Below are 11,645 nucleotides of genomic sequence, written 5' to 3'. Positions count from 1 at the left end.
TGTTTTCTATGCCTGTGACTCTGTTTCCGTCTTATAAATAAGTTCATTTGTATTTTATTTTAGATTCCATATATAAGTGATGTCATATGATATATGTCTTTCTCTGTTTGAGCTATTTCACTTAGTGTTATAATCTCTATGTCCATCCATGATGTAGCAAGTGGCATCATTTCATTCATTTATATGGCTAAGCAGTATCCCATTGTTGATTTTCATTTCAGCAGTTGTATCTTGCATTTTCATTGTTCCTTTTCCCCGAGTCTATATTGATCATTCACTGAGCTAAGGTTGTCTAATATCCTCTGTAGACACAACCTCAACATCATTGGCTTTGTAAAGGATGCCGACATCCAGAGTACTTCTTTGTTTCTTAGAGGGAATTCAGAAAGAAAATGTGAAGCAGAGAAGTTTCCTTGTGACTGTGAGTGAGAACCTAGGGTTTCTAAGGTACTGATCTGTGCAGTGGAAAAAATGCTTGCCTGTGGGCTGTTTTCTGTGCATATGAGCTCCAATCATCACATGTACATGTTAACAAAAGTAGATTTACTCCCAAATGTTATACTTTAAAATGGATTTACATTAAGAATTTTAAGGTCATTTGATAGATTCAAGGAAAAGAATATTATCTCATTCATATTTTAATTCCAGAGTCTTTTACTCTGGGCTTCATAGAGTAAGGGCCCCCTATAGCTGATGGAATAAATTAAATAATATATGCAATGTCCTGTGTGAGATTTGCAATCACTGTCTAAAGAAGGTATTGTAAACCACATTTGTATATTAAATATGAGAAATCTGCGATGTGAGCAGATCCAAGGTATACAAATTTACCTTGTCTTAGCTCTAATTCTAGGTGTAGTGTTTGATGATGCTTCTGGTGTGCTCTACACACCCCATCAGGTCTCACATCTTCTTTCTATAAACATGCAGGAATTACAAGATCTGGATGTGGGATCAGATATGAAAACCAAACCCCAAAGAGTAAACTATCATGCAGTCCATAAATGTTAATTATTTTCCCCAAATTCAACAGCATGTGAAAAGATCTATGATGTAAATTATCTGTAAAATTTTCTGCAAAAAAAAAGGGCAAGATTCAGGCTTAAAAAGTTATCTGTCAATATCCCAAGATATTGGGGCTTCCTAGATGTTACTATAGGTAAAGAACCCACCTCCCAATACAGGAGACATAAGAGACGCAGGTTTGATCCTTGGGTCAGGAAGACACCCCAGAAGAGGGCATGGCAACCCACTCCAGTGTTCTTGCCTGGAGAACCAATGGACAGAGGAGCCCGGCAGGCAACACTCCATAGGGTTGCAGAGTCGGATACAACTGAAGTCAGACGCAACTTGACTTAGCACGCATGCGTGCATGCCAAGATATAGACTATACAGTGGTGGTGGTTGTGGTTTAGTCGCTAAGTCGTGTCCGACTCTTGTGACGCCAGGATACAGTCCATAGGATTCTCAGGCAAGAATACTGGAGTAGGTTGCCATTTCCTTCTCCAGGGGATCTTCCTGACCCAGAAATCAAACCTGGGTCTCCTGCATTGCAGGCAGGTTCTCTACGGACTGAGCAGGAAGGGAAACCCAGGTATACAGTAGTAATGCAATTATACTACGCCACTTGAGGGACACAAAAAAATATGGAAGGCAAAGTATGAGGTGTCTAATTCTGGGAGACAGTACTATAGATATTTAAAAGAATACATTTTTAATCTGCATATTCTTTCCTTCTCAAAGTCTTGTAAAATATATATACACAGGAATCACACTATTTTAAAATCATTAGTTTAAATATTTTTAAATTATATTAAGTAAGTCAAACACCAATAAATTATGTCAGCCTACCTCATCAGAGTATAGTGTTTGTGTGATTCACTGGTGAATTCCAATGCCTGGATGAGCTCCAAGCACATAGTAGGTACCAAATGCATACTTGCTGAATAAATTAATGATAAACCCATCCAAAATAAATGAAACTGTAATTTGTTTTTCTTTTTTCATTTGTTCAATCTTTTAATATGTTATTTTAAATTAAAAGATTCAAACAACTAAAATATTAATCAATTGCATGTGATATTAATAAGTATTAATAAGTTGCTTCAGTCATGTCCCACTCTTTGTGATCTATGTACTGTAGCCTGCCAGGCTCCTCTATCCATGGGATTCACCAGGCAAGAATACTGGAGTAGGTTGCCATGCCCTCTTCCAGGGGATCTTAATAAATTAGATCTTCTTAATTAAATAGACTTTAATACACTTGACTTTTTAATATTGCTATATTATGGATGGATTAAAACCTTTTTCTTTTTCAGCTCATCTCCTAATTCTCAGATTCACATATTGTATATTTTTTGTTAGATTGACAGAGTAACACTCAGAATGAATTGTGTATAGATTGCTTTAATTGAATGAATGAAAACAATTATTTCAGTCATGACTTTTTTTGTAAATTTAGCCTCACCTGTAATTAGTTTGATGAAGAAATACCATGCAACAAAACCCAACTGTCATACATTCAGTCCTCTCACTGATTACCTGCTTGTTAGATTTAAAAAACACTTCTTAATTTGATTTAACTTTTAGTCATACATCATTAGGATTGATATTAAGTTAAATTTTAAAAATATACTTTCAAAAGAATTTAATAATTGCATCTATCCTGAGTGTTACTGACATATAAACCTCAATGGGCAGAGTTGAATCTCAGAAGGTTGGTTCCATTGTTTACTAGCATGATTGGCAAATTACAGAAAAAAAAAAAAAAATATATATATATATCTGGGGAACAGAGTACTTGGAAAAGCCAGGTCCCTAAGAAACACAGAGTTATTGAAAGGAAAAGTCTGCTTTCTACAGCATCAAACTCTAATAGAAGATGGCAAATTTCCACTCAAGAAAAAAGCACAGCCCACATTTGGGTTCCAGAAGGGCAAGGTGGATATGGTATCCATGATTTAGGGCTCTTCATGCTGTGGTTATTGACAGGTAGGGGAGGTTCTTGTGGACAGGCTTGAAGTTTTTCCTAAAGAAATCTAAATGGTACGTTTGGTGTTGATGACACAAATTTTATTTTGGTTGTTGTGAGTGAATATATTGAATTCTAAAGACTAGTCTTCATTACCAAGGCAATTTTAGCCTTTGCTGATACTCTATCTACTTTGAGACAAATTATCTTGCCTAAATTGTTTAACATATAAAACTGAAAGTAATCAAAAATGTCTTGAGATGCCAAAGGCCATTTAGATGATTGTGCGACATTACATATAAAAACAATAACATTCTTGATTATATTTATTTTTGTATAATTTCATACATATAATTCTCATAATAAAGCTACAGCATTTGATCTGAGGTTACACTGTTTATTCTAGTGCTACGTAAACTCAGTACAGCATTTTAGAAAACAGATTTTTTCTTTTTAAATCTTAATGCAGTTAAGGTGACTCTAACTCTTGGAAATAAACAGTAAATGATCATTATTTCATTAGGGGTTGAGTTCCTCATTTCTGAAAGTATTTAACCAAAGAATGGTGATTAGTAAAGTTCAGCTTCCTTGTTCCCTTGGATGTGAATTATGGGAGAAATTTTATATGACTAGGAAATTGGGCCAAATGCCTTATAAACTTAGTCAATTATAATACAAAGCTCCTTTGCTTTCCCTGTGAGCTCCCTGTGGGCCCTTATTGTTCTCCATGTTTATTTTTTTAATCTACTCATTGTTTATATTTAATTGAGTCCCATGGTAATATACTTACAAAAAAGTGAAAAGATTAAAAAAAGAGATCCGTTAGTGTGTCCCTGGTAACAAATGCATGAAAGTGAAAATGTGAGTCCCTCAGTCCTGTTCGACTGTTTGCAGTCCAGTCCCATGGACTGTAGCCCACCAGGCTTCCCTGCCCATGGAATTCTCGAGGCAAGAATACTGAAGTGGGTAGCCATTCCCTTCTCCAGGGGTCAACTCAACCCAGGAACTGAATCCAAATCTCCTGCATTTTAGGCAGATTCTTTAATGTCTGAGCCACCAGGAAAGCCCAACATGGATTTGGTTAAAATACCATTTTTACTCTATATGACTATTTAATTGTCAAATGAAGATAATATTCCTAGTGACTTTAGCCAAGTGTTTAGAAGTGAAAACAAAACATAGCAAAAATGGAGAACTATGAAACTTAAGAATAAGCTGATTATATATATGGAATTTAGGAAGATGGCAATGACGACCCTGTATGCAAGACAGGGAAAGAGACACAGATGTGTATAACGGACTTTTGGACTCAGAGGGAGAGGGAGAGGGTGGGATGATTTGGGAGAATGGCATTCTAACATGTATACTATCATGTAAGAATTGAATTGCCAGTCTATGTCTGATGCAGGATGCAGCATGCTTGGGGCTGGTGCATGGGGATGACCCAGAAAGATGTTATGGGGAGGGAGGTGGGAGGGGGGTTCATGTTTGGCAATGCATGTAAGAATTAAAGATTTTAAAATGTAAAAAATAAAAAACTAAAAATAAAAAAAATAAAAAATAAAAAAAAAAATAAAAAAAAAAAAAAGAATAAGCTGATTGGCCACATTTTTTCATTTCCTTATCAGAAACAGTTCAGGGATATTTATGTTTCCTGTAGAATCTGGGTGTTGCTGTGGGCTTTAAGCAGAGGAATGGCATACTCTGTGCTAAAAGTTTTACTCTGGCTGTTTTACTGAGGATTTACTGAAGAAGGAAGGGCAAGGAGCTGTGGAGGGACTGCAAGGAGTCTGTTGAACAATCCAGGTAAGAGTAAGTGGAACTTTTTTTTTCCCCCAGAGAGGATGCGATGTAGTTGCCAAATGGTGAGCAGTTTCTGGATATACTTTCGGGTGAAGCCAGGCAATTTTGGTGAGAAATCCGATACTGGGTCTTTGACAAACAAGAATCAAATTTAATTCTGGCTTGAGTAAGTGGGAGGATGGAGGGACCTAATGAGATGAGAGAGACTTGCTTAGAGGAGACTGGGGGGTGAGGCAGGAATGCAGGATAGTTTGTTTTGTTTCAGATGCTGATTGAACGTGTCAGTATGCACTTCAAATAAGGCAGTTGTTTGCATGAGTCTTATATTCAGGCTTGATTCACACTTTAGGGGGTTAAAGGCCAAGCGATGACATTTAAAATCAAGAGACTGCTTGAAATCATGAGGGAAATGAGGTAGATTGAGAGGTGATCAGCCTCATAGTGATATATTTTACAGGTTAGAAGATGTGGAGATGCTAGAAAAAGGAAATGGATAAAATAGGGAAAGAAAAGTTTATAGCTGAACTCAGAGAGCACATGGTCATGCACAGTAGCCCCAGAAAGAGGGAAAAATCAAATGTGCCATACCATCAACACATCAGGACGATTAGGAACGAGGATGAATGATTGAAGGGCAATAGCGCAGCAGAATGATTTTGGTGTCGTGAAGAGGGCAAAGCATAATTCAGTGGATTCAAGAGGGAATACAGGCAGTGAAGAGAGACTCCCTTCCAGAATGGAGCAGGTTAAAATGAACAGACAAATGCAGGTAGTATTTGGAGAAAAGAAAAGCATCAAGAACTTTTATTGCTCTGGTTGCCTTTATAAAAGAGAGAGAAAGCCAGCATGCTGACAAGGTGAGGAAATGATCCAACTGAGAGGGGGCCACTGTTTATTAAGGGACTAAGGGGGTGTAATACTAGCAATACCTTCAACGATGTGGGAGGATGCAACACCTGAAGCACCTGTAGAGGGATTTGCCTTAACCTGGGCTTATGCTGTTTATTCAGAGGAAGAAATAGGGAGCAGACGCACAGGAACTCATAGTCGGGGAATTTAGTGGCCTGAGAGTTTGGATGTTCTCTTTGGAGGATTTCAGTTTTGTTTTTCTGGTTATTTTGTTGTTGTTGCTGCTGTTTAATAGTACAGTAGGTATTGATATTTTGCTGAGGGTATAGATACACAACAAGAAAGTGTTGGGAGTTTGAAAAGAGAAGACCATTATGATACAATCACTAAGGAAAATGGAAAGTGAATAGATAAAGGAAATGTAGAATGAATGCTCCAACCAATAAGGATGCATTGGAATGTATTGGTTGCAAATTTTAAAATGGCTACATTGTTGTCTCTCATCTCCTTTACAGAAAGAAAACTCATGTATGGCAGGTGAATGTTGACTAATAAAAACTGATTATGACAATGAATTGAATGAAAGCAAAAGAAAAATTTGGGCTTTCCTTGTGGTTTAGCTGGTAAAGAATCTGCCCGCAATGCGAGAGACCTGGATTCGATCCCTGGGTTGGGAAGATCCTCTGGAGAAGGGAAAGGCTACCCACTCCAGTATTCTCGCCTGGAGAATTCCATGGACTATATAGTCCATGGGGTCGCAAAGAGTTGGACACAACTGAGTGAATTTCACTTTCACTTCACTTTCAAAGGAAAAAATTTACTGTTGAATATATACACCAATACAATGGACATGAATTTAAGTAGGCTCCAGGAGTTGGTAATGGATAGGGAAGACTGGCATGCTGCAGTCATGGGGTCACGAAGAGTTGGACGTGACTGAGTGACTGAACTGAAGCGTATACAGAAAGGAGTGATTACAGTGGCTGAGCATGGTATCCAACTGGACAAGGACAGCAATGAAGGTGCAAGTTAGCTCAGTACAAGGCTTCACAAAGCTGTACACACACTCATGCACATGGAGAGCAGGTTATCCTTAAATATTGTTTGAAAGGGGAAAATTTCCCAAGATATCTTAGGAGTTATGCTGTGTCTAACTTATTTTTCAGACAAAGCCCACACATGAGAAAAGGAAGGTATTTGCTTCCTTATGTGATTGACTTTTTTTAACTTTGCTATTATTGTTAGTTTTGAAGTTTGATTTCAGTCAGAGTCCTTTTTGGCCTATGTTTTTGAACCTGAGACCACTTGTAGAATTCAGAAAATCCAACAAATGAAGTTTTCGGAAGTTCTTTCCAAGCCTTCATATCCACATTCAGCTTCTGATCTCAAAAGTATTCTTTAAAAGCAAGATGAAGTCTTGCATTTGCTCTTCTAAAATGCAGTACCTAAAGATCTGAACTAATTTAAAAATTAGTCTCTGAAGTTCCAGATGTCAGTATTTATAAATATTTTTATGCCTTGCAAACAATGTTTTTCCAAAATGTTTTCTTCTTCTACAGGCAATGAAGTCCCAAAATTTGTCCACTGTTACTGTGTTTCAGCTGCTGGGATTCCAGAACCTTCTTGAGTGGCAGACCTTGCTTTTTATCATTTTCTTGTTCATCTACTTCCTCACAGTGACAGGGAATATTGTCATTATTGTAGTGGTGAGCCAGAACCAGCGGTTGCACTCGCCGATGTACACATTCCTCAAACATCTCTCCTTTTTGGAGATCTGGTATACATCCACCATTGTGCCCCTTCTCCTAGCCACTCTGGTCTCCCAGGGCCAAGCCATCTCCTTCCATGCCTGTATAGCACAGCTGTACTTCTTTGTGTTCTTCGGGGCTACTGAGTGCTTTCTTCTGGCTGTGATGGCCTATGACCGATATCTGGCGATCTGTAGTCCACTGCACTACTCTTTCCTGATGAGTCCTGAGATCTGCACCAAGTTGGTGGCTATCTCCTGGTTGACAGGAGTTGGCACAGGATTTCTGCCCTCTCTAATGATTTCCAGATTGGACTTTTGTGGGCCCAACCAGATCAATCATTTTTTCTGTGACCTCCCTCCCCTCATGCAGCTCTCGTGTTCCAGTGTTTATGTCACTGAGATGGTCATCTTTATCCTGTCAATTGCTGTGCTGTGCCTTTGTTTTATTCTTACACTGGTGTCCTATGTTTTTATTGTGTCATCAATACTGAGAATTCCTTCAGCCTCTGGCCGAATGAAAACCTTTTCCACATGTGGCTCCCATTTAGCTGTTGTGACTATCTACTATGGAACCATGATCTCCATGTATGTTCACCCCAGTGCCCACCCGTCACCAGATATCAACAAGATTATTTCTGTCTTCTATACTGTGGTCACCCCACTGTTGAACCCTGTCATCTACAGCTTGAGGAACAAAGACTTTAAAGATGCTCTTAGAAAAGTCATGAGAAGAAATTGTGGCATCTATGGGGTAAGAATGAAGGAAAATCTGTTTATCAGATAAAGAAAATCAACATAGAATACACAGTGAAGGAAAGTTCAAGAAAAGTGAACGGCAGGTTCAGAACCTTGAAACATGATTGCCATCATTTTCATTACATTAAATTCCACAAGTTAATTGGAGGGCATCACTAACTCGATGGACATGAGTTTGAGCAGGCTTCAGGAGTTGATGATGGGCAGGGAAGCCTGGTGTGCTGCAGTCCATGGGGTCACAAAGAGTTAGACATGACTGAGTGACTGAACTGAACTGAAATTCCATAAGTCATAATAAAAGAGTGTCTGCATGACCCTTTGCCAACAACTGCTCAGAAGATAAATTGCCTCTTTCAAACTAATTTGGGTACAATTTTGTCCTGGACACGTTCTTTCATTTTTGATGGGAATCTGATTGTGTAATTCCAACACATGAAGATTACATATATAATATTCTCAGATTCTACGAAAGGGTTACTGTTAGTTTCATAACCCTGTGTACAAAAAATTATGCATCTTTTAAATACTATTAGGAAATTGGTCATGTAGACTCAGCTTCTGATGTTATTGGTCCTTGTTAAATATCTGTGAAATGAATGAATGAAAAAAGAAAAGATAAATGAAATATGTGTTGACCTGAATTATCTTCTAGTGACAGGAAAAAGCAAAGTAGGATTTTTGAAGTGCCAAAGATTAAGTATAGTGGTTTAGAGTTTTTCTGTTTTTTTTTCTTTTTTTTTTTAATGAAATTATATGAAAGAAAAGAAGGAAGGGAGGGAGAGGAGATAGAAGAGGAATAACTGGTGAGAGGAAACTTCTGTTCAGTTCAGTTCAGTCACTCAGTCATGTCCAACTTTGCAACCCCATGGACTGTGGCACACCAGGCCTCCCTGTCCATCAGCAGCTCCCAGAGACTACTCAGACTCATGTCCATTGAGTCAGTGATGCCATCCAACCACCTGATCCTCTGCCGACCCCTTCTCCCACCTTTCTTCTTTCCCAGCATCAGGGTCTTTTCCAATGAGTCAGTTCTTCACATCAGGTGACCAGAGTATTGGAGTTTCAGCTTCAGCATCAGTCCTTCCAATGAGTATTCAAGACTGATTTCCTTTAGGATGGACTGTTTGGATCTCCTTGTAGTCTAAGGGACTCTCAAGATGTCTTCTCCAACACCACAGTTCAAAAGCATCAAGTATTCAATGCTCAGCTTTCTTCACAGTCCAACTCTCACATCCATACATGACTACTGGAAAAACCATAGCCTTGACTAGGTGGACCTTTGTTGGCAAAGTAATGTCTCTGTTTTTTAATATGCTGTCTAGGTTGGTCGTAGTTTTTCTTCCAAGGAGCAAGCATCTTTTAATCTCGTGCCTGCAATCACCATCTGCAGCGATTTTGGAGCCCCCCAAAATAAAGCTTGTCACTATTTCCATTGTTTCCCCATCTATTTGCCATGAAGTGATGAGACCAGATGCCATGATCTTAGTTTTCTGAGCGTTGAGCTTTAAGCCAACTTTTTCACTCTCCTCTTTCACTTTCATCAAGAGGCTCTTTAGTTCTTCTTCACTTTCTGCCATAAGGGTGGTGTCATCTGCATATCTGAGGTTATTGATATTTCTCCCAGCAATCTTGAGTCCAGCTTATACTTCATCCAGCATTTCTCATGATTTTCTCTGCAGAGAAGTTAAATAAGCAGGGTGACAATATACATCCTTGATGTACTCCTTTCCCTATTTGATACCAGTCTGTTGTTCCACGTCCAATTCTAACTGTTGCTTCCTGACCTGCATACAGATTTCTCAAGAGGCAGGTCAGGTGGTCCAGTATTCCAATCTCTTTCAGAATTTTCCACAGTTTGTTGTGATCCACATAGTCAAAGGCTTTAGCAGAGTCAATAAAGCAGAAATAGATGTGTTTTCTGGAACTCTCTTGCTTTTTCCATGATCCAGTGGATGTTGGCAATTTGATCTCTTGTTCCTCTGCCTTTTCTAAAACCAGCTTGAACATCAGGAAGTTCACAGTTCATGTATTGGTGAAGCCTGGCTTGGAGAATTTTGAGCATTACTTTACTAGCATGTGAGATGAGTGCAATTGTGCGGTAGTTTGAGCATTCTTTGGCATTGCCCTTCTCTGGGATTGGAATGAAAACTGACCTTTTCCAGTTCTGTGGCCTCTGCTGCATTTTCAAAATTTGAAGGAAAATGAGAGAGAAAAGACAAAGGAAAGAAAGGAATGACAAGGGAAGAAAAGAGAAAGAAAAGGAAGGAAAAGAAAAATCCAAAGTATATATATTCTTGTGAGCCCTAGAAGTCAAAGACTGTACATCAAAAGGCTTTCATATTGTCTTTCATACTGTTTAAGTCAATTGATGTCTGTGGATTAAGAAGGTATGGCACATATATATAATGGCATAATTACCCAACTATGTTAAGAAATGAAATTGTGCTATTTGCAGAGAGAGGAATGGACCTAGAATCTATCATACAGAGTGAAGTAAGTCAGAAAAAGAAAAAACAACAATACTGTACATCAACTCATATATGTGGTATCTAGAAAAATGGTACACTTGAACCTGTTTCCAGGAGAGGAGTAGAGATGCAGTCACAGAGAAAGGATGTGTGGACAAGGTGGAGGGAAGGGGGTGTGGAATGAATGGGGAGACTGGGATTGACATGTATACACTGCCATGTGTAAAATAAATTGCTAGTGGGAATGTGCTGAGTAGCACAGGGAGCTCAGCTTGGTGCTCGGTGATGACCAAATGGGTGGCACAGTGGGGGTGGGAGGGAGGTCCAAGAGGGAGAGATATTTGTATACATACAGCTGATTCTCTTTGTTATACAGCAGGAACCAACACAACACTGTAAAGCAACTATACTATAATTAAAAAAAGAAGGCCTCTACTCATCTTGCTTACTATTTCACTGATTAATTCCACACATATTTTCAACCACTTGGTATATGCCAGTCTGCTTGTTGTAGTCTGTGTTACTCAAAAAATGGCCGGTGACTACCTTGCCTTAAGGGAGCCTCTTGTCTTGAGGGGGAGAGAAATATGTAATGAGTCATCAAAGAAAAAATTGACTTCTTGATATTTATTATGATTGCTATGAAATGATAAAATGTAGTCTTATGCATTAATATAGAACAATGAGGTCTAAATTATCACAGAAGGCTAGAAAAGCTTTCTACTGATATGTTTATATAGTGCTTTAACCTACACTTTAAGGATGAGGAGAATAAGAATGGAAATAGTGGTCCATGAAGAGAATATAACATGAATGGTGAAGCAGCCAGGAGAATCTGAGGATGGAGGAAATAGACAAGTCTGGAGAGAAAGGTAGAAGCTTGCCCATGTAGGCCTTTCAAAGCCCTGTAAGGTTTTGTTTTGTTTGTTTTGTTTTGTTTTTACACTAAGAAATGTAATTGATTATAAAAGGGTATCCATTTGGAAAGACATGATATATTTTGCCTTTGCAAATCTCACTACTGTTTAGAGAAAAGACTGAAAGAGAA

At 38.5% G+C, this 11,645-nt stretch overlaps 1 protein-coding gene across 1 annotated transcript; it reads left to right on the top strand.

Annotated features, from left to right (window-relative positions):
* Window positions 1-7,185: 7,185 nt before the first annotated feature.
* Window positions 7,186-8,157, top strand: LOC138441781 (olfactory receptor 11L1-like). Its single transcript, XM_069592849.1, has one exon. The coding sequence runs from the start codon at window positions 7,186-7,188 to the stop codon at window positions 8,155-8,157; it is 972 nt and encodes a 323-aa protein (XP_069448950.1).
* The last annotated feature ends 3,488 nt before the right edge of the window (window positions 8,158-11,645 follow it).

This window comes from Ovis canadensis, chromosome 5, assembly GCF_042477335.2.
Source record: "Ovis canadensis isolate MfBH-ARS-UI-01 breed Bighorn chromosome 5, ARS-UI_OviCan_v2, whole genome shotgun sequence".
NCBI lineage: Eukaryota > Metazoa > Chordata > Mammalia > Artiodactyla > Bovidae > Ovis > Ovis canadensis.
Note: the sequence above shows the minus strand (reverse complement) of the source record. Positions and strands in the feature narration are given on the sequence as shown.